The sequence below is a fragment of the Peromyscus californicus genome, unplaced genomic scaffold (genome assembly GCF_007827085.1).
Source record: "Peromyscus californicus insignis strain IS unplaced genomic scaffold, ASM782708v3 Scaffold_3__1_contigs__length_106647218, whole genome shotgun sequence".
In the NCBI taxonomy this organism is placed as follows: Eukaryota; Metazoa; Chordata; class Mammalia; order Rodentia; family Cricetidae; genus Peromyscus; species Peromyscus californicus.
Genome location: NW_026294551.1, coordinates 91,552,313 through 91,575,681, shown reverse-complemented (window position 1 = coordinate 91,575,681; position 23,369 = coordinate 91,552,313). Strand labels below are relative to the sequence as shown.

General features: G+C 49.5%; 1 protein-coding gene and 1 long non-coding RNA gene across 2 annotated transcripts in view; one reads left to right on the top strand and one right to left on the bottom strand.

The window, feature by feature from the left end:
- Nucleotides 1-23,237, top strand: part of LOC128123049 (uncharacterized) — a 32,207-nt gene extending 8,970 nt beyond the window's left edge. Inside the window, exons 2-5 of the long non-coding RNA XR_008222561.1 lie at nucleotides 10,071-14,295; nucleotides 17,122-17,313; nucleotides 20,395-20,469; nucleotides 23,013-23,237. This is a non-coding gene — a long non-coding RNA (uncharacterized LOC128123049). The remainder of the gene's footprint in view (nucleotides 1-10,070; nucleotides 14,296-17,121; nucleotides 17,314-20,394; nucleotides 20,470-23,012) is intronic.
- Nucleotides 13,388-23,369, bottom strand: part of Stk10 (serine/threonine kinase 10) — a 100,031-nt gene continuing 90,049 nt past the window's right edge. Inside the window, exons 15-19 of the mRNA XM_052758993.1 lie at nucleotides 23,244-23,368; nucleotides 22,103-22,291; nucleotides 21,457-21,582; nucleotides 19,417-19,530; nucleotides 13,388-15,722 (exon numbers count right to left, since the gene is read on the bottom strand). Coding sequence (XP_052614953.1) covers nucleotides 15,585-15,722; nucleotides 19,417-19,530; nucleotides 21,457-21,582; nucleotides 22,103-22,291; nucleotides 23,244-23,368 — 692 coding nt within the window. The 3' untranslated portion in view covers nucleotides 13,388-15,584. The remainder of the gene's footprint in view (nucleotides 15,723-19,416; nucleotides 19,531-21,456; nucleotides 21,583-22,102; nucleotides 22,292-23,243; nucleotide 23,369) is intronic.

The window sequence follows — 23,369 nt, the reverse complement described above, 5'->3', positions numbered from 1 at the left end:
GGTGGGGCCATCAGGAAGGGGCATGGATGCGCAGTGGCACACTGTGCCATTGTGTCTTGCGTCTCCCTTTGTGGGCATGTGTTCTGTTCAGAGGACGAGCCTTTGTCAGAGTCAGGTATACGCCAGGAATCAGAGAAGCAGAAGAGGGTGGAAAGGAAGGCTGTGGGGTTGCAAAGCCAGCCTCAGCAGACCGCGAATACTGTGGTACATGGGCAACATAAGACCGGCACTTCCCTCCTGCGGAGGTTTGAATAGGAATGCCCCCGCCCCATAAACTCCAGTGTTTGAATGCGTGGCACTATCAGGGGGTGTGACCTTGTTGGAGGAAGTGTGTCACTGTGCAGGCGGGCTTTGAGGTCTCATGCTCAAGCTATGCCTAGTGTGACACTCCTACTCCCTGAAGATCAAGATGTGGAACTCTCAGCTCCTGCTCCAGCATCATGTCTGCTTGCACACTGCTATGCTTCTCGTCATGACAGTAATGGACTAAATCTCTGAAACTGTAAGCCAGCCCTAATTAAATATTTTCCTTCCTAAGAGTTGCCATGGTCATGGTGTCTCTTCACAGTAATAGAAACCCTAACTAAGACACCTCCCATGCCCCATATCCTGCACACAAATCTCTTTTGTGTCCCATCCTAAGCAGAAACATAGAGGAGTGGAATTCAGAGAAATGTCTTAACAGCTAGGCAAGCTGACATGATACTAAGTTTCCATAGCTGAAGTATCCTCACTAATAAACAAACCTTGTTCATGTGCTCCCTGTGTAGGTAAGCTAACCTTTATCTGAGTAGTACACAATCTGGAAAACACATCTCTAGTGTTACAGAGAGGAGACGTGCAGAGGTGCTCACTAGCCAATAACTACCGTATCTCAGAAACACCGTTCTTGCTAATCCTTCATTGGCCAGTACTCAGTCACATGACCCCAAGTTGGCAGGTAGCCTGTGCATAGACAAGGTTTCTCTGTGTAGCCCTGGCTGTCCTGGAATTCACTCTGTAGACCATACTGGCCTCAAACTCACAGAGATCCTCCTACCTCTGTCTCCCGTGTGCTGGGATTAAAGGGCTGCGCCACCACTGCCTGGCTCTGCACACTTGCTCTTTGAGTACAATAGAAAACCGAAAATATAAAGCCCTGGGTTTCATGTCTAGCTGCAAAAAAGAGGGTAGGGAAGGGATTGATAAACCATACATGATGGTCCCTACTATACATTGTATAGTCATAGTTCACGACAAGGTGCAGGGGAGAACTGGCAAAGAGAGAATCAGCCAAGGCTGGAAATCCGCCTCATTCTGTGGGCTGATGTGTATTCTCAAGGCCATGGCTAGGCTGAAGCTGCCCACACAAAGACTGAGGCAGAAGAAGAGAGAGTTGAAGGGGAAGGTACCAAGAGCAGATAGCAGCCAGATTGCAGCACCCTGACAGCAGCATATACAGGAGACAGGATCCAGTCATTCAGCCCCCACGGAGGGGAGCTCAGACGCTCCTCTAACCACGAGATGACCAACACCAGCACAAAAAATGCAGGGCAGTTCCTGCTGTGTAATTTCGAACGTGACTTAGAATTCCACGAGGTCTCGTTGAGACAAGTTACACTCATGTGTGAACAGGTTACCTCAGTACTAACAGAAAAATAAAAATAATGCAAATTCTATCAGCAGCAGCAAGTGATAATCATGCACAGAAATGTTATGTGAATGATTTTAATGAATCATGCATTTAAAAGATATAATTCTAGCAGAATCTGTACTTATTTGACCAATTGTGTTTAATAATTGTAATCACATTTTAATCCAGAAAGTTCTCATAGAGCCTGTGATCATACAAGGTAAAATTATAACACCACTCAGGAGAGAAATATAATAAAGTGGTAACAAAAGATTTTTGTTGGGGAATATTATTTTAAGGTGTGTTATTTTTGTTTATGTTGCATTTGTTTAACTCTGAAGCTGTGATGCTCTGACTATCTAAAATACATGACGGTCTAGTAAAGAACTGAACGGCCACTAGCAAGGCAGGAGAAAGGAAAGGCAGGGCTGGCAGGCAGAGAGAATATATAGAAGGAGAAATCTGGGAGGAGAGAAGAAGGAGCGAGAGAGGAAGGCAGAGGATATCAGGGACCAGCCACACAGCCACACAGCAAGCCACAGGCTAAGAGTAAGATTTACAAAAGTAAGAGAACAGGAAAAGCCCAGAGGCAAAATGTGGATGGGAAAATTTAAGTAAAGCAGGCTAGAAACAAGCCAAGCTAAGGCCAGAATAAGCCTCCGTGTAGCTAGAGTTTTCCTGCCTGGCCCAGGGTCAGGGCAAATCTCTCTCACCTGCCAGTCCCACAGCCACTCAGACCCAACCAAGCAAACACAGAGACTTATATTGCTTACAAACTGTATGGCCGTGGCAGGCTTCTTGCTAACTGTTCTTATAGCTTAAATTAATCCATTTCCATTAATCTATACCTTGCCACATGGCTCGTGGCTTACAGGCATCTTCACATGCTGTTTGTCATCTTGGCGGCTGGCAGTGTCTCTCTGACTCAGCCTTCCACTTCCCAGCTTTCTTCTCCTTGTCCCGCCTACACTTCCTGCCTAGCCAATGGCCAATCAGTGTTTTATTTATTGACTAATCAGCAACACATTTGCCATACAGAACATCCCACAGCACCTCCGTGTATGATTTATTTGGGAGCTGAGTAGTGAGCCCCCAAAAGAGCTAAAGACCAAAAACATCCAATAACAGACTTTCAAACAAAAGAAATATGTAATAGCATTGTCTCAATGTGCTTGATGTAAGAAAAAATAGGATGAAATTCTTTCCATAAAAATATGGAGTTGGGGATGTGTGTGCAATGATTTAGCTGGGTGTGGTGATGCACACCTTTAATCCTAGCACTTAGGAGGCAGAGGCAGGTAGATCTCTGTCAGTACTAGGCCAGCCTGGTCTACATAAGTTTCAGGACAGCTAGGACTACATAGAGAGTCTCTCTCTCTCTCTCTCTCTCTCTCTCTCTCTCTCTCTCTCTCTCTCTCTCTCTCTCTCTCTCACACACACACACACACACACACACACACACACACACACACACACACACACAAAAGATTTGGAAGGGATGAGGTAGCAGGTAAGCACACTGCTGTGGCCAGCTTCTGCCTTTCCAGAGGGTGTCTATGTGGAGGTACTGAAGTTTAGTTGTAAAAACAGACCTGAGAAAAACTCAAGAGGTTTTGACAGAAGGAACAGAGGGTAAGAGTGACCCAGGGCCAAGCAGAGCCATGGCACAGCACGGTTGAGGGGTGAGGCAAAAGAAGGGGAAGAAACAAAACAGCGCAGGTCTCAGCACCATGCTGAAGTGCAGCCTGAAGAGACAAGAGCCGGGAATCAGCACAGTCCGGGCCACTTCGGAAGTTTGTTCTTCCTGGCATATGACCCAAGTGCAGTGTCCAGGAGCCATCTTTAAAAGGTTTTGCCTCTGGCTGGGCAATGGTGGTGGGCACCTTTAATCCCAGCACTCAGGAGGTAGCAGCAGGCAGATCTCTGAGCTAGAGGCTACTCGGAGAAATCCTGTCTGGAATAAAAGAAAAGAAAAGAAAAAAAAAAAGGTCTTGCCTCTTCTTACTGCTTTGGGAGTCAAAGGTCACCACATTTTCCTATCTCTTTGACCTGTTACCAGAGTCACAGCTGACCCACCGAATGTTGGTGCTGTGGAAGCTCTGTTCCACCCCAGCACGTTCTGGAGCAAGGCAGCCAAGAGTGAAACTGGCTGTGCCCACAAACCCCTCCCTCTGGTGGCTAGCCTAGTGACACAATGAAGAGGGAAAGGTAAACAGTGCATGACCTGTGACCTCTCCAAAGGGAACTGCAGTCACAGGAACGCAAGAGAAGTGCCCAGTCGCCTGGTAACCTTCACCTCTGCAGACACGACTGACCTCTGATGGGAAGGAAACTGGGATGTTTTTTGTTCATTTCAGTAAATTTTTTAAATGTCATACCTGTTTGGTTGAGTAACTACATTTTTTTCTTTTACATCTCACCTCATTTCCTCACCTTTTAGTGTTTAATTTTAAGATTTATTTATTTTTATTTTATGTGTATGAGTGTTTCCCTGCATGTGTGTATGGTGTGTAGAGTGCCCACAGAGGCCAGAAGAGGACGCCAGATCCTCTGGAGCTGGGGCTGCAGATGTGAGCAGCTGTGTGAGTGCTGGAGACTAAGACAGGTCCTCAGCAAGAGCAGCGGTGCTCCCCACAGCTGAGCGGACGGACCCTCGAGCCTATTCCACCCCTACTCTTCTTTCTCATCTGCTTTTATAAGCTTTAATTGGATTATTTTCACCCCCCTTTCCTTTTTTTCTTTCCTTTTTTGTACATTTTTCTATATTCTTTGTTAACTGGTAGTGTGTGTGTGTGTGTGTGTGTGTGTGTGTGTGTGTGTAACACACCCTCCACTCTTTGTGACATTTTCTGCTCTATGGTTATTTGTTGGCTTTAATTGACTATATTGTATGCATTTCTATATCTGGTTGGTTTGGGTGTTATTACTGCTAGAACAGTTTGTTTTCCCTTCTCGGAGTGCTACTGGAGATTGAGCCCCTCAAAAGAGGGCTATTCACTGAGGTTACCAGATAAAGCTGAGGAAGAGTCCCAAAACAAAAGAGTGCAAAATACAACACAGAAACACCAGGAATGGGCAACACAGTGCCTCCGAGAGATGCTAATTGCTCAATCACCAACTCCAAGAGTACTGAAATGATCACAGTCCCAACAGAGAGTCATAAACCTACCTCTAAAAACCATCAGTGGCTTAAAACCAAGTTATCAATCTGGGGCTGGTGAGATGACTCAGCGTGTAAAGGCCAAGATTGATGACCTGAGTTCAATACCTGCAATCCACATAGTGGAAGGAGAGAACCAACTCCTGCAAGTTGTCCTCTACATCTGCACCGGAGCATGCGCGCGCGCTGTGACAGTTTTGTCAATTTAGCATTAGTGTCACCTGGAGGAAAGGGAACCTCAATGGGAGAATTGCCTCCATCATATTGACCTGTGGGGGCATTTTCTTGATTAATAATTGATGTGGAAGGGTGCAGCCCACTGTGGGCGTTGCCCTCTCTGGGCAGGTGGTCCTGGACTGTTTAAGAAAGTGGATAAGAGCACTGGCTGCTCTTCCAGAGGACCTGAGTTCAATTCCCAGCAACCACATGGTGGCTCACAACCATCTGTAGTGGGATCTGGTGCCCTCTTTTGGCATGCAAGTGTACATGCAGGCAGAACACTATACATAATAAATAAACCTAAGGAAGAAAGAAAAGAAAGGAAGGAAGGAAGGAAGGAGGAAAGGAGGAAGGGAGGACAGGAGGCAGGAAGGACTAAACAAACCATGGAAAGCAAGCCAGTAAGCAGTGTTCTTCCATGGTTCTTCAGTTCCTGCCTCCAGGTTCCTGCTTTGAGTTCCTGCCTTGGCTTTCTTGGATGGTGTACTATAATCTATAAGTGAAACAAACACTTTCCTCTGCAAGTTGCTTTGGGTCCAAATGCTTTATCACAACAGAGACACACTGTAACACACACACACACACATAAATAAATGTAATTTTGAAAGTCATATACATATGGAAGACAAAAGCAAGTAGGGCTAGCTATGGTTGTCTCTGATAATGTAGTCTCCAAGCCAAAATTAGTCCGCAGAGATACATGAAGGAACATCTCACAGAGGTTAGGAAGATGGAAGATAGCAGCCTCCATGTGCCCGACTCTGCAGCAGGTAACCCAGAGAGGAAACAGCTTTCAGAAAAGGCAAGTACCATGAGAATCTGCACTTAAACAGCAAAATACACAACAACAGGAAAGACTCCAGTCTGTCCTAGAGGGACTGGAAGGTTCTGGGGAGCTCTCCTTTCCCAGTGAGTGCGCTCATAGCTTAAGAGCTCCTCAGAAAATTGGCACTCTGTTCTTGGTGATGTATTTCAAAGAGAGCGGTAAAGGTGGGAGGGGAGAAAAATCACATCAGTGATGGAGAGGGAGGAGATGCTGGGAAACCCTTCTGTTCAACTCCCAGAGCAGTGGTGAGATGCCATTTTTTTAAAAGACCCCTCAAGAGCCAGGGAGATGCTTCAGTTGGCAAAGTGTTTGCAGAAAAAGCAACAAGACGTGAGTTTGCATCCCTAACACTCAAGTAAGAAGCCAGGTGCAGTGGCATACTCCTGAATCCCCGTGTTAGGTGGAGACAGGAGGATCCCTGGGAACAGCTGGCCAGCTGGCTTTGCCAGTGAGCTCCCCATTCAGGAACTGACCCTGTCTCTAGGACATGGCTAATTTGGTAAAGATGTCGCTGCCATGCCTGCTTCTCCAAATTTGATCCCCACAACCCACATGATGGTGGGAGAGAACCAGCTCCCAAAAGCTGTCTTCTGACCTCCACATGTGCCATGGCACACAGACAGACAGACAGACAGACATGCATGCATATACTACAAATACAAGACAAAAGAAGACCAGACCTCGAAAGATGTCAGCTAACTCCCAGGCACAGTCTGCTAGGATGTCCAGGGACTAACAGGAAGGTGGGTGTCAGCTCTCAGAAGAGCTGAGTGACCCCCTAGCATGTCTAGCTTCACTGGCAAAGCCACCTCTACAAAGCAGGAGACAGTGTCAGGTTCCATTTGGGAAGGTCTGACTTGGTGAGAAGAACTCCCACCTTGAGAGGCAGACACGGGAGCCATGGTGTGGTTGAAAACAGGCTCCCAAATCTGCATTGTGTTTTCAGTAAAGAGCATTTAAGCCAGGAGGTGGTGGCGCATGCTTTTGATAGTACACAGCACTCTGGAGGCAGAGGCAGGTGGATCTCTGTGTGTGAGGCCAGTTTGTCTATACGGTTGAGTTCCAGTACAGCCAAGGCTACACAGAGAAACCCTGTCTCAAAAAACAGCAAAAAAGCATTTTCAATTGCCTACAGATGGAGGCAGTAGTCCTGGGGGACAGAGGAGACACACCAAGACAACCCTCACCCTCATCCAGACTGGAGCAGCCGCAGGGAGCAGCTTTTAAAACATCACAACATCCCTGCTTAGCTGGCCAGTTGGCAGCTGCACCCTGGGAAACTCAGAGTTCAAGTGTATAATTACACTGAAAGCCTGCAGCAGAGCCATCTTCAAAAGAAGACTTCTAATCAATGTCTGTGGGATGGGAGGACTATCTGTCAATGACTTTTTCAATTTTTTTTCCCTCCAAGTTTTTTGTTAGCCAAAGTTTTCATTGTAGAGGTTTTTCACTCCCTTGTATTCCAAATATTTTGGTTCTTTTCCCTCAGTTTTGAATGTTTTGTTTGTTTTTTGTTTTGTTGTTTGTTTGTTTTGATTCAAGATGTCTTGTAACTCTGAACCTGAGGGGGAAAAAAAAACTAGGGAAAACTCTTAAAGATACAAACCTAAGAAAGAATGTTCTAAATGTAGGCACTGACATATACAACACAAACCTATAGACAAATTCCCATGGTGAATTTTTTTCCCATGGTGAATATTAATGCAAAAGTTATCAATAAAATACTTGCAAGTTTAGGGGCTGGAGAGGTGGCTCCGAGGACCTTGATTTAATTCTCAACATCTATGTGGGCTCTCACCATCTGTAACTCCAGTTCCAGGTGATGCAATGCCATTTTCTGGCCTCTATGGGGACCAGGCATCTACATGGTGTACAGACATACATGCAGGCAAAATACCCACGCACAAAAGAGAAAATAATTTTTGTTTTGTTTTTTCCAAATAGGGTTTCTCTGTGTAGCCCTAGTTGTCCTGGACGTCACTCTGTAGTCCAGGCTGGCCTTAAACTCAGAGATCCACCTGCCTCGGCCTCTCGAATGCTGGGATTGAAGGTGTGTACCACAACGCCCAGATTTATGGCCCTATTTTCAAAGGACATGACCCTATACTTAAAAGACGATAAAGACTCCAAGGGCCAGCAAGGTGGCTCAGCAGGTAAAGGCAGAATTCTTTCTTATAAAAATAAACTCTAGCTGGGCATGGTGGTGCATGCCTTTAATCCCAGCACTTGGGGGGCAGAGGCAGGTGGATCTCTGTGAGTTTGAGGCTAGCCTGGGCTACAGAGTGAGTTCCAGGAAAGGCGCAAAGCTACACAGAGAAACCCTGTCTCGAAAAAACAAAAAAATTAAAAATTAAAAAAAAAATGATTAAAAAAACGCAATCAACAAAGTAACAGGATACAAAACAAGCATATAAAAATAACATACATCAGTAATGAGCTTGTTGAGAAATAAGTCGGGGGAGGGGTTCCCTGTTCACGATAGCATCAACAAAATAAAATACACTTGACACAACCTCACCCCCCTTTCACGTCCCCCTTGCCCTCCGAGCCGAGCACTGAACCCAGGCCTTCCCTGTGCTTACTATGTCCTTCCACTAAGCTAAACCTCCAACCCACCCACCCCCATTTCAAAGGGAATAAGAAACAGGTTCTTCTGAAACCAAATATGAGTGACCATGATCCGGGAACACAGATTCAGGGTACCCTAAACAGCTGCTAGTTGTCACATGCTCCAGCCCTGGCTGGTCCTCTAGCTGTGACCCTGCTCAGCAGGCTTGCAAAAGGACTGGAGAGAAGAAGTGATGTTTCCTCCTCCTGAGGACTTTGTACAACCATCACCTCTCTTCCCCCACCTCCGTAGCCCAGGTCTGCTGCAGATTCCATACATGAGAGACTATACAGCATTCCCCTTTGGGTGCCTGTCTCAGCAATCCCGCCATGTTGATGGAATCCCTCCTCTTTCAAGGCTGAATAGTATTCCATTGTATATCTAGACCATCTTTTCTTCCCCACTCTTCTGTTGATGGACACTTATGTTGGCTCCATTTCTTCACTATTGTGAAAAGTGTTGTGATGAGCATGAGTGTGAACATCTCAGCCGGGCAAATCCCAGCACTAGGGAGGCAGAGGCAGGTGGATCTCTGTGAGTTCCAGGTCAGCCTGGTCTACAGAGTGAGTTCCAGGGCAGCCAGGACTGTTACACAGAGAAACCCTGTCTCCAAAAACAAAAAAACAAAACAAAAGCGTGGACATCTCTTTGACAACTGAGGTCAACTCTTATGGGAAAATACTAAAGTGGGATTACTAGACTGATGATAGTCTTTGGAAGCTGCTGAGGAGACCTTCTGGCTTCCACATCTTGCCTTAAATTGGTGACTGTCTGACCTGGTTTTTTTTCCTCTTCCACATAATAAAATCAATAATATCCATCAACAATGAATTAACTCGGTAGTTCTTTAAATCACCGCTTCCTGTCACAAACCAGAGTGACTCCTTCCAGCCACAGCCAACTCTAATTTCCCATAAGGCATTAGTATCCTTGCTACAGCACTTAAGTGTGATTTCACCACTTACCCCCAGTGACAGAGCCCTACTGCCTCCTGGCCAGTGTGCTCCGGTTCCAAAATCTCACTCACCCAGAGTCCATTTCTTAGACATACCAGCTCCATGTGTCTTAAGTAGTCCTTTGAAAGCAAGCTATGAAAGGAAAAGCTGTGTACAGGTGGTCTGTTAAGGAAACACTCCCAGGGAGACTGGAACCTGAGCAGGAGAAGCCAGAGAGGGAGGGGAGGCTGCGCGAGGGGATCGGATCGGCAGCTCAATCCCACAGGGAGCTTTGGAGTGTCAACCACACCTTGGGGTTTGTCCTGACTTGTTGCAAAGGAGCTGGCCTTTCATACTCCCACTCCACTGGGTCCCTGGCTAAGACCCATGGCAAGGTGGGTGGATGTTAGTTCCCAGGCATTTTTACCTCTTGGTGCCTATGGGCAAAGGGGCCTTGGTAGCCCCAACGCAGACCTTTGAAGGGAGTCTCTGGTGTGGACTGCTAAGACAAAAGCCAGAAAAATGGGTAGAGCCAACCACAAAAGGGGATCCAAGCTGCAGTGGAGGGGGGTTGGGACTCAGTGATAGGGCTTGTGCATAAGGCTCTGGATTCAGTCTCCCACACCACGAGCCGGGAGAGCCCGGAGGAGGACCCATTTCATTACCACATGCTCCTTTCTTCCCTCCTTAGCTGCCTCTCTCATCTCCAGTTGCAGGGGAGTCAGATGCAACCTAGTGAGTGGGAGGAAGAAGTACGGACGATGACGTGGACTGTTATCCCGATGGGCCGGCCGGGCACACTGTGGTAACCAGCAGCCGAGAGACCTCCACAGCTTGAAGCCTGTCCTTTGACCAGACCCCGTGTTCTTGCTCTCAGGGGGCCTATGCTCTGAGAGGGCAGGAGGAGTTGAACTTGGGAGAGCTACTGTCTCATCCTTCACTGGCTTGGAACACAGCCTCTTCCGAGGTTGCTCACTGGAAACGGGGCGGGGGTGAAGGGGGGACCACATGTTTGCTGTGCTGTGTGCTTCCACAAGGTGGGACAGTCACATGCCATCGGGCAGACTGACACTTTGCTCTGTCCAGTGACTAGAGGGGGATTCAAGTGGTATGTTTAGTTGAATATTGACCATCCATGCTTTCCTTAAAAAAAAAAAAAAAAAATCAACACAGCGATAGAACTCAGGGTCCCACACACACTAGGACAGCATTTCTCACACTGATCTTTCTCACACATAATAGGACAGCATCCTGTTGGTGAGCTATGTTCCCAGTCTGCTTTCCTTTCACACTACAGGTTTCTAAGTATAGTACAAGTTTGAACTGAGTGTGAAAAGTTTCGAATACACAGGTAAAATCTGGCAACTGGAATTGACTACCATCACTATCACAGTTTCATGACGCTTGGCTCTTTTAACATCTTTTGGGTTCAGTTATCCGCTGAAAATTTCAAATCATCTTGTGTTTCCTCAAGCCCAGTGAGTTTGTGGGAATCAGGCCACTCCAGTATCGAGGCCCCTATTGGTCCGCTTCTTTCCCATTCCTCCCACACTTCTATCCCTTCCCCTTATTCTCCCCATCTCCTCTCCCCTTCTCCTATTCTTTCTTCCCCCAGCCTGACCAGTTCTGATTCCTCTGCGGTCTGAGTCCAAGGGAAGTGGCTTCACCTGGACCCCTTCACTGTGCACTTGGGAGGTTCTGGGCTCATTGCCTCATGCTTGTAGCCCTGGAGACCTGTCAAAAGCCCAGCTCTGCATTTCTGTTGCTTCTTCTAGGCCTGGGAACCCATGAAGGGTGAACCACCCAACCCCTTCCTGAGGCCCCCATCCCTGCTTGAATCCTGGCCAGGCAGCCCTTCATTACTGTGTGGTCTCACATGCCTTCAAGTAGAATTGCTTATTTTACCCAGCTTTACTTTATTCTTTTCCAAGGTTAATTTTATCATTTATGTATGTATATGTGTGTATAGGCATGTGCACATGTGTGCAAGTGCCCACAGAGGCCAGTAGAGGGCATTGGATCCCTTGGAGCTGGAGCTACAAGCAGTTATAAGCTGCTTGATGTGGGTGCTGGGAATCAAACCCAGGTCCTCTGCAAGAGCAGCAAGTGCTTTTAGCCCCTGAGCCCCTTGCCCAGACTCTCTAATTGTCCTCAGTGCTAGTGCTGGTCTGGATGACCTTATCTACCATCACTGGGCACAGAAGTTCTGTCTTGATGGTTACTAGATGGACATCTTGTTAACCAGATCTAATGGACCCCTCGGGTACCACAGAGCTGAGGTGTGGTGTCTCTGCAGCCAGCATTTGAGGCTCTGCTGAAAAGTCTAATTGCCTTGAGACCCTGCAATCTTTCTTTCCTTCTAAAATCTCAAAGCTCTGTGGGCCGGTGCTCTCAATAGTCCCCCAGTCCTTCTTGGCCTATTCTTTGCCGCTCTTCTTGCAACTCTTGGGGTAAGGCTGTCTTGGCCTGACATTCTTGTTTGGCCCAAACTCTCTTTCTCGCTTAGCCTCATGCTTTTAAGCCATTTACTCCAGCCAGCCTTAGTGCTTGTCATTCTGGAATATACTGGTTTATCCTCCAAGACTGTGCCTCTTCTAGGGGATGTCCCCTGATTCTCCAGGGCAGCATCAGTCTGAACCAATGCTCTGTTTTCCAGTCCCGTCTCCCTGAGGGTGAGCATGCTGAAGACAGTGTCCAGGCATTGCTCATGCCGTATCTCCGGCACTGGGTGCGTTAAGAGGGGTCAATTAACGTAGGATGATCTCATTTCCCCAGGCCTCCACATCTCTTAATGCACTGGAGGGTTTTGTCAGTCACCTGAATTCTTGGAACCTCACTTTTCTAGCCTTTAATGGTTAGCATGCCAGGTGCCTACTTATTTGCACCACCCCCCAGACAGAAGCAATTGATGATGTGTCCATATCAACAGCAGTCGAGAGGCCTGTGCAGCACCATGGCCAAGGCCTGCCCTCTGCTGGTCACAAGATTTCCAGGGCAGCAGCGGCTCAGTACTAAGCAGAAGTGGACTCTTCATTCTTTTGTACCTTGTGAAGTCCTTTGGTATTCCACAACAAATATGAAGTCCTTTTCAAAGCAATATTTTAAAATATGCAATAATGAGGTATATCGATTATAAATAAAATCAATCATAATGAAAAACAGGTATCAAGGATTTGGAAAAACTGTAGCTACAGTTTGTAAATGATGGGAGTAACATGACAGATGCATGTACACTGTAAATTGGATCTAGCAGTACAGGCCTTGTCACTACAATGTAAAAATGAGGACGAGGGTGTATGGTGGAATGCCCATGACTCCTGCCTTTAATCCCAGCACTAGGGAGGCAGAGGCAGGCAGATTTCTGAGTTCAGCCTGGTCTACAGAGCGAGTTTCAGGACAGCCAGGGCTGTTACACAGAGAAACTCTGTCTCAAAAAACAAAACAACAATGCTGTGGGAAGATCTTTCTGTAGCCTGTGAATATGTATTGCTCTCACTGGTTGGTAATAAAGCTGTTTTGGCCTATGGTAAAGCAGGATAAGGTTAGGCAGAAGAATCAAACTAAGGACTCAGAGGAAGAGGGGCAGAGTCAGGAGAGACACAAGGAGAGGCTGGAGAGGCAAGATGCCAGAGAACCTGTAAGCCATGGACCACATGGCAATAAACAGATTAGTAGAAATGGATTAATTTAAATGTAAGAGTAGTTAATAATAAGCCTGAGCTATTGGACAAACATTTATATTTAATATAAGCCTCTGTGTGGTAATTTGGGAAGCGGCTGCTGGGTATTTGGAAACAGGTAGAACAGAAACTCCACTCCATTTACACAACAACAACAACAACAACAGAATGTTGGCTTGTCAGAGAGAATGCTTCTTTCCTCTCTCAACTTAAAGAAGAAACTGCAGAGTGTGACCTTCTGCCTGATGGAGGGGGCTCTTAACACTTAGAGAATAAACCCTTCCTTGCTAGGCAAACATGGGCAGCACGCCTGCTTTCCCACGCCAACCAGAAAGAAGGACAGTGCGTGCAAATTACCTTGTTATTTTATTAGAAGCATATTTACATTTTTTGTTTGCAGAGAACAGCTTACAAAACTTCTACATGACAGTTGGAAATGACGTACACGTTACATCTATCCTTCATGAAGGGAAATATAAGTTAGTTCTATTTACTCAGATAAAAACATTTCTGCCTGTCCCTATACAGAAAAGATTAGCACAGGACACGAGGAATACTGTGTAGGCCATGTCTGCAGCAGGCATTGCACATATGCTAAATGATGAGGTTGGAAGACTAGGCTAGACCCCGCTCAAAAAGGCACAGTAGAGCTACCAGGGCTCAGGTGGCACTAATTGTGGATGCAACAATCGGACAAAGGACAAGGACAGTGTGAATGATAAGTCGGGGAGTGATCAAAGACTTTACCCGAACCACAAAACTGGCATTTTGCCTGATGGCCACCGTCCCCTAGATGCAAAACAAGCAGGCTGTAAACAATGACAAGCGGCCCCGCCCACTTGCCGTCTCTGGGTCCTGCAGGTGCACTCTGCCAGTTCATGTTTCTCAGCCACTGTGCACCAGAGAGGACAACGTCAACTGTTCCTCACCACCCCTCGGTTCGAGACCTGAAGGCAAGCTGACGCTCACTCCCCTGAGAACTATCACCCTCCTGGACTCTGTGAGCTTCTTTACGGCACACGCGATCTGGGAGCCCTGAGACCTGTCTTCCTATTTTTCTAGCCCAATCCCTCCATAGCACCCGGTTATCATCTGGGGAAACTTTCCAGGGAATTGCCTCGGCACTGGGCAGCTGATGGAGACATCCTGCTGAGGTCTCAGCCGCCGACCAGACTCAAATGTCTGAGTCTTCAGCAGCAGCAGCAGCAGCATCACTGGGAACTGGCATCTTCCTGAGGCAGCCCGCCATTGACGGGTACTGTCACGGAGCACTTAGGCATGCATCAGAGTCAAGAAAGGTTTGCTTTATCAGTGAACGCAGGCTGGGTGGAAGAGCTGCTTTTCTGGGTAACGACACCTGGTAGCCTGTGGGACTTAGCATCTCAGGAGGCCACCTTTGCAAGCCAGAGGCCCAGAGGCTCAGCATCTTCGCTTCTGCATGTTCCTGAGGGCAGGAAGCATTTCCGGGGGAAGAGTGAAATCCAAGGGACCGCCAGGCTTAGTTGAAATGTACAGTAGGACTCCAGAACAGGACTAGGGCCAAGGGCAAGAGCCTTCCCAGGGTACCCGCAGACAAGTGGGCAAGGGTGAGACTGGCATGTGCTAGGCAGCAGAAGTTGGCTGTGGAGGGGAGTTTACCCTGAACATAGGATCCTGCGTGCAGCCAAATGAGTTGCAGGCTGGCAGTACAGCGTGTGCCTTCTCTGGGTCCTGGTGCCAGCACTCAGCATGTCCCCACCAGCTGCTCCACCTGACGTGCTCAGTGGCCCAGGATCAGGCTCAGGAAGCAGCAAGCAGGTTCCATAGAAGGCCAGGTCAGAGGCAGCCAGGGCGGTGTCAGGAGGGGAAGTCTGTGTGTGTGTGTGTGTGTGTGTGTGTGTGTGTGTGTGTGTGTGAGAGAGAGAGAGAGAGAGAGAGAGAGAGAGAGAGAGAGAGAGAGAGAGAGAGAGAGAACGTATGTGCACAGGGAGACAGAAATGAGATGGGATAAAATGCCAGGAGCCAGCAGGATGAACATTTCTGGCCTCCTTCCCCCCACATGCACAGTCATCAAGCACAGAGTAAGCTGGGGGAAGCAGGGCATGAGGAGACCCCTGAGAGCTGACTGCTGAGAACTGAGTGGCTGTTAGGGGCTGTTAGGAATGTTTTCCGACACTGTGGGGAACTGCAAAAAAAAAAAAAAAAAACCCACAAGGATTTCAATAAGGACGAGTTCGCGGTGATGTCATTGGTAGCGCTTGTGCCCACACACAGTAGCGCTGGTGTTTTGGCAAACAGGAGGGAGGGTACACCCATCATGCCCCCTGACCCCAACAGCCCAAATCACTTCCAGGTGATGGGAAACTGAGTCCTGTCGAAGTCATCCACCAGAAGCATCAGGGTGGCTCCGTGGACAACAAGGCACTACAGGCTGAGGGGCTGGTTCGAGCTGGCACAGAAGCAAGAGGAAGAGGTCCTGAGTCACTTGTTCATAGAACCTTGGAGACCCCAGAGGCCAGGCTGCCACGTTGCCCACCACAGCCCAGGGACGGGCTGTAAGGGCTGTTAGGAAGCATCCCCAGGGCTATAGGGGAAGAACTTGCTGGCTCTGTTGGGTGTAGTGGGTCTGGGCTCCGCCTCCTCGCTTAATTTGAAGAACATTTCCTGCTCCCGCTTCTTCTGGTTCAAATCCTCTTCCAGGGCCTGGAGAAGAGAGAGCAGATGGTACTCAGTGAGATGCCAAGGATGCCAATCATTCCAATCATAGAACAGCATGGCCTTCTCTAGACAGCTCTCACCCAAGCTCCAGGGAATGGGTGCAAGGTCCATCCTTCCTCACCCCTTGCCAGGTGCCCTGTGAACTGCTCAGTGTGAACAGACCCAGTGTAAACCCTGAGGAAACACCTGTTAAGAAGCGGTCAGGGAGCCTGGCAGTGGTGGCGCACACCTTTAATCCCAGCACTTGGGAGGCACAGGCAGGCGGATCTCTGTGAGTTCAAGGCCAGCCTGGTCTACAGAGTGAGTTTCAGGACAGCCAGGACTGTTACACAAAGAAACCTTGTCTCGAAAAACAAAACAAAACAAAACAAAACGGGGGGAGGGGTCAGGGGCACAGACTGGGCTCTCCTGGGTGGAAAAGAGCCAAATGCATAAAGAAAAACCAGGGGGGAGGATCTAACAGCAAGAGAGTCAGAGATGGCAGACTGACACCACACTCCTTATCAGGACACTGCCCGCTGGGAAGACAGGCCCCTCTGAGGGTCTGATCCTAGAGATATGTGGGGGGTAAGCTCCTCAGGCCGTGGGAGGCAGGACAGGTGCTTCCTTTGGGCAAATGCTCATTTCTCCAGATAAATCAGATCCTACCAGAAAAGACTTCCCAAAGGTGCTCAATGCGAGCACCAGCTCAGAAAGAAGAGAGAGAGGCAGTGGAGAGCACAGACCAGACAACCTGTCACAAACTGGATTTATGAAAATCTTCACTTAAAGGCTGGCAATTTAAAAAAAAAAAATGGCTCAACGTTATGCAATGCATTTGAAAACCACACAGCCCAGGGGGCCAGTATGTGACCCCTGGTGGAGGGAATCACGAACAGTTCTACTTCTGTGTAGACACAGGATGGTTTAGCACATCACCTAAAGCTAGGAATAGATGAGCATCCCCACTCCAAAAGTCCATCGTGTTCTAAAATCTGAAAACTTTGAAGTTCTAGTTTGATGCCACAGAGAAAAAAGTCCCACTTCTGACTTCCCAGGATGGGTGGTGATCAAAAGGTAGGAATGCCAAAAATACCTTCTAGCTGTGTGCAAGGACTTGGGAGACCCAGCTGAGTTTATCAAGACTCGGGTCTTGCTATGATGTGAGTGTGAAATGTCAGCAGAGGCTGTGTGACTGAATACTCAGCCCCCAAGCTGGGGTGGAACAAATGGCTGTCGAAGCGAGGGCCACGGGTGAGGGGGACTGAAGGGGTGTAGTTCAGCCCTGCTTCCCGCCATCTGCCTCCAATGTAACCAGTGCCTTAAAGTCCAGTGCAGCCAAAATAAACCTGTCCGGTGTTCTACCACAAGACAAGAGAAGTAACCAACGTGGTCTTGTCCCCAGACATCTCATTATACATATGCAAATATTCCAAACTTGGAGAAGGATCTGAAACCCCAAACCACGCATCGGCTGAAGCGCTGAGGGACCGAAGCCTGCAACTCAAGCCCTGCCTGCCTTCTACCCACCAACAAGCATTCTTCGGCAAAGCCTTCGAAGGCCACAGGCAGCAGCCTGTCTCCTGCTGTGTGCCAGGTGGTAAACATTTAAGCTGAATTTTTTTTGAGAATGTCATACATGAGTACTGTATTCACCTCATTTCTTCCATCTCCCCCATGAGTCCCCCTCTTGCTCTCAAATCCATGACCTCTTCTTCTTTGTTACTGTTGCTAAATATATACAGACTCAGAGCTGCATATAGCCGGCTGAGTCCATTTACTGTGGCTCATATGGATACGTGTTAGAGGTGACTGCTTGGGGTTGCTAACTTCTCAGGGGGCTCATCCTTGGAGAAGACTGATTCTTCTCTCGGCAGCCATTTAGTTACCTCTAACTCTTCACCTAGAGGGGGGCAACGAGAGATTTCCGCACCCATGTTGTCAACCAGTGTTGTCACTGTGCAGGGCCTCATTCAGGTGATACTGGTTCATGGGGGCAGTGTCCCTGTCCTATGAGGGAGACACTATGCTTCGCAGACCAGAGTTTCTGCAGCAATGCAAAGTCACCCCTGCAGAAGGCCAGTGAGTGAGGGGCTTTCTAATCACCCTTATTTACCAAGGGGTAGTCGGGCAGACTTAGCCCACAGGCAGCCGCGGACTGGACAGTCGTTTCTACAGACACACTTGAAAATGCAGATAACATGCCTGCGTTTTACAGTCTAAAAAGGCAAGTCGAGGAGGGAGAGCCTGAGGCCCCACTCTGTCCTCACTGTGACCCCACCAAATCAGGAAGTCTGTGCTCACTTAAGAGGAAGTCATCTGAATTCTTCTAAAAATACTCCACAGGACATGATACAAGGGGAGGGCAGTGCTCAGGGCTGCTGAACGTAATGCAAGGACACAGAGGACCATTACCCCTGACCCTGCGCCACCATACCAGCAGCCACTTAGGCATCTGTGACCGAATCCTGCCCCGAGGCGGTCCCACAGGCAGAGCGCAGGGCCAGCCCACCAAGCACACGCGTTTGGTGCTTCCAGCAGCCCACGAGACCATCTAAGATCAAGGCAGCTGCTGGGAGAAATGACTGCTCGTTTTCACTATGTGCCCCGGGGAAACAGATGCCCAGAGCTGGACAGGTAGATTCAAGTTTACTCCCGGATGCAGAGCCAGCAGGAACACTGGTTACCTGTGGGTTTAGTGTCAGAAGTCCCAACAGGTCTCAGCCTGCCTCCAGTCCAGGTACTCAGTGGCTAAAAACTCCTCAGGACATCAGGCCATGTGGGGCACAAGGTCAAGGGTAACAGGGGCAGCTCTCTCCTCAATGTCTAAGAACACTATGCCTTTGACACGTGCTGTGGGCTAATGACTCTAAATGGCCCTACAATCTTATCTCCACCATGACCTCACTCAGGCCTGCGGTGCCTAGCTGCAACAAAATGCCTGTCAAAGGCAATTAAAGGAAGCGTCTGTTTTGGTCCACAGTTTGAGGTACAGCCCATCCTGGGAAGGCCAGATGACAGGAGCATGAGGCACCTGACCACACTGCATGTACGGTGGGGATCCTGTCAAAACTTCAATGACCTAGGAAGGGTTTCTTCCCCACAGCTAAGGGCCCAGTTCAGCCTGACTCCAGCCTTGTGAGACCCTGGAGATGCCCTGGAGAGACCCTCAACTTTCCAACCCTATTACTGCAGAGTTTCATGAAGAATGCGGCTTAAGCTGCTAAGGATATAGCTGCTTGCTTGCTTTGGTGCTGGGGACGGGACCCAGAGCATCGCACATGCTAGGCAGGTGCTCTGTCCCTGAGCTCCACACTAGCCCGAGCACACTGACTGACACATTAGGAAACCAATTCAGAAAGTAAACTAGCGGGTCCTGGCCTTTGACCTCAGAGTGACTTCCTGAGAGAAACTCCTCACAAACAGGGCTCCCAGCCTGACAGCATGACTGACTGCCTGCTGCTCAGGGTAGGTCACAGGGCAGGGGTCCTCTGCCTCAGGTGCATAGGGACCAGTGCGGGAGGAGGCTGCTCTCCCAGGATGCAGAGAGCCGCCAGGGCCCAGCACAAGTAGATGGGTCCTGTCTCTCAGGGACAGACCAATTTTAGGGATGCCACGAGGCAAGGGTCCAGAAGTAGGGAGGCTTCAGCTGCCCTAGGCAGGTCCCTGTGCCATGGCACCCACCAGCCAATTGCCGTACCTTCTTGCGTGGCCGCAACTTGTCCCGCCACTCCTTCAAGCTCTGGTTATGGCTCTCATCCAGGGCCTTCAGCTTCTGGGTTTCATGCTCTACCAATAGGTGACACTTTTCATTCTGGAATAGGCAGAAAAGGAGAGGAAGTGAGGAGGCAGAAGCCTGGGGAACCAGACCCCCTGCACCCTCGAGGGCACTGCAGCCACCATGGGCTTTTTATGCCTTTGCCATTATCCACAACTCTGCATGTAGTAATATACTTGCACCCAGCAATGCCTAGAGGGCTATTCCAGAACATTAACGGTAACAGTTCTGAGTGGGTAAATTTACAGCCTTTTTGCAACTTTCTTCTGTGTGTGTTTTTTAAGATTGTGTGGTGTGTGTGTGTGTGTGTGTGTGTGTATGTGTGTGTGTGTGTGTGTCAAGTGTGCATGAGTGGGCATTCATGCCATGGTGTACCCATGGAGCCAAAGAACAACCATGGAGTCAGTTCTCATCTTCCATCCTTGCATGGGTTCTGGGGACCAAACTTAGACTGCTGGGCCTGTGCAGCAAGACTTTGGTCACTGAGACATCCTGCCTCCCCTTCTGTGGACCACTGACCTTGTCTAAGTTGTCTGGGTTTTTGTTGTTTTGTTTTGTTTAAGTTTTGGGCTGGTAATATGGCTCAGTGGGCAAAGCACCATAAACCTGACAATCAATCCCCAGAACCCACTCCGGAAGGACGACAGAACTCCCAGAAGTGGTCCTCCAAACCACACAGGTGTGCCAAGGCACACCTATATACAAACACGTAATAAATGAATAAATAAACTAAAGCCTACAACTCCTGGTCCGAAGCCATCCTCTTGCTGACGCTTTTCAAGCAGCAGGGCTATAGGTGTGTACCACTGCATCCAGCTACAGTATAACTGTGCACTGTGTCTAGTTACATGTTGGATGACATGTGTAACTAATATCTCTTGCCTTGTGTCATTTCCTCAGGAGAGAAATGACATTTCCTCATCCCTGGCAAGGAACGAGGCTGAGGCTCTCCCCATCTCCACAGCATGCTCTGAGGTAAGTCGACTGCTTTATCAATTTTACCTGAAGTCTATCTGGTAGACAGGAGTGAGGCCCCTGCTGACTGCAAGGACTCAGCTCTGTTAAAGGACCGTCTAAGAAAGGATAAGGCCTTTATCTGACCCTTCAGGCTGGGAAAGGAGTGACCTTCAGAAGGGCTTTATTTTGGGCCTCAAGCTGAAAGCTTCTGGGAGTTTACAAACTAGTCTAGTCAGGAATCTGGAAGCAGCCCTGTGTTCCTGTGAACAACTGTGTGTGGCATGTCAATTTATGTGGGTCTCACATAATGCCATGGGAGAGGAATGCAAGTGCTTGACTAACACCCACATGGAAGAGTCCCTGCCTGGCAGCCTCCGAGGCTGGCCATTTCTTGGGAGCCTCCCTGCCTCTCCACAAATGTCCACGTGGGCCCGATGGCCTGAGCAACTTCCTGAAGTCCATTGAGGCTGGAGTCAGGGCCTCATTTGTTAAGTACAACAATGCCTCACTCCACCACAAGGGGGCCCCCAAGCACCAGTTCCTGGAACTGGGCCTTCAGGGGCTCGGCCGCTGATGTCCAGACAGGGGTGCTAGCTGTCGGGTTCTGATGGACAAACATCTCCTGCTTGTTGACATACCTGATGCATGGGGCCAAACTAGGAGCAGGGCCACCCCAAGCCAGGATTCCCACACAAGCAAAGAAACCGTGCCCCATGGCAGCTCAGGCCCCGGAGTGCAAGTCCCTTTCAGCTCCGTCGCCCCCTTCACAAACCCACACACCAATCCTGCCGAACAGGAGTCGTCACCTCCACCCTATGGCCCTTCCAGTGGAAGTTTGTCTAGGAGGGTCGGACGTAGGTGTAACGTACGTACGTAGCCTGAGAGCAGCTTGGCAGGCTGCAATCAGCTCCCTGGGCTTGCCTGGCTAGCGTGTCGCCCTGCTGTGGAGCCGCTGGCCTCTGAGCACCGACAGCCTTGGGGGAGCCGAAGCGCTGGGCTGAGTACCTGCAGCTGCTGCAGCTCGCTCATGTTGCTCTCGCACTGGGCCACCATGTCTCGCATCTGGTTCTCGTGTTTCTGCTGCTGCTGCAGCCTCTCCGCCTTCTGCCTCTTCTCCTCCTGCTGGGAGAACTGCAGAGAGAGGATGCTACTCAGCCTGAGCCGGGCGAGGCCCCGTCCCAGGAGCTGAGCAGCAGCGCTCAGAGCCCAGCCCACCTCAGGTTATGCTCTCACTGTTGAAACCCTTGTCCTGTGTGGAGACCCAGCCTCTGTCCCCACACCGGTAGGGGCCTGACAAGGCGAGGTGACATGTGCTAGGACGGTATGCACAGAAATCACAGGGGCCTGTGTCACACAGGAGACATGGAAGGAGGGTCTCGGTGGGTGAGAACACAGAACGCCGTGAACGTCAAAGTGTGGGATCAGGAAAGGGGGCAGTGCATGAGAAACTATCAAACAAGGATCTGTCTGTCCTCCAGGGGAGGACTCTCCTGGGCTATGGAAGCTTCCAGGCCATAACTGACTTACACATCCCCTCCCAGGACCCTGTGCCGCATCTGGTATCTGACATCCTCCCATGCTGTCGGGGGTTCGGGCCTGACTAAGACCCTCCCAGACCACTTCCCACAGCCCTAGCAGGCTCAGTGCCCACCTGCTTGATCTTCTCGCGCTGCTCGGAGGCGCTGCCTGCCCCGTTGATGTGCAGGCTCTTCTTGTACATGGCCATGCGCGTCTTGCCGTCGCTCCTCTGGATCTTGGGCAGCCGCGCCTTCTCCTGCTGCTGCCTGACCTTCAGCTGCTCCATCATCCGCTGGTTGTAGCGCTGCATCTGCTCCCGTTCCTGGAGGGACACCGGGCGGAGGTCAGGGGAGCTACAGACACGGAGGGTGCTCGGGAGCCGAAGGCCACCCCGACACAGGAGCCCAGGGCGTCAGTATGGCACAGCTGTTGGTTCACGTCTGCAAACAGTATCTGTTCTTTGAAACTCTTTCCTCCTACATTTTCCGATTTTATTGGGGCGGGGAGGGGTAAGCATGAGCACAGCACGCGGAAGACAAGTCTGGGGATCAGTTCCCTTTTTCCACTCTGCGGGTTCTGGGAACTGAACTCAGGTCATCAGGCTTGGTGGCAAGCTCCCATATCCACGAAGTCACTTCACTAGCCCTGCTTTTTTGTTCTTTAATGTCAGAGTTATCTCCCACAGCCGACAGTTTGACTCACAGCCTTCTGACTTCACAGTGGCGTGAAAACACGGTGACTCAGCTGAGCCCACACTTTGAATTTGGATCTTTTCCTGGGCGAACAAAATCTAGTTCAGTATTCTGGATACTGGGCAGTGGCAACAAGCCACAGCTCTGGTTGGCCACACGCTCCTGAGGGTAAATACCTTACACTGGCCTGCCCCAGAGCTAGGCTATTAAAGTAGGAGCCCGAAGGGCAGGCGGCTGGCTGAGGGGCATTTGTATTGTTATTTTCAATTTAGGAATGGTGTTGGGGACAGAAACCCCCAACAAGTCAAGAAGTATCACCTCTTTCTCTTTTCTTTTTTTTTTTTTCCTTAGGGGGTGGAGCACAGTTCAAGTAGGCCAGGCTGGCTTTGAACCTAGAGAGAGCCAAGCCCTGAGGTGTTGGGGTGGGCAATGGAGCTGCCTGCACCGTCCGTGGCCCCCAAAGTTTCCTTGATTCCTGTCCCTTAAGCAGGGTGCCCAGAAGGTCTCAGGCCCTCCCTGTGGCTGCAGCAGCCCCTCCTGGGTGCCGTCATCAAGCTGTCCCGCATCCCGCTCCAGCCTCACCTTCTCATGCTTGCGCAACAGTTCATGCCGCTGCAGGAAGTACTGGTCCTTAAGTTGCTGCTTCACCAGCTGATGCCGCTCCTGCAACTGGTGCTCCTCCATCTCCCACAGGGCCGCCTCACGGTC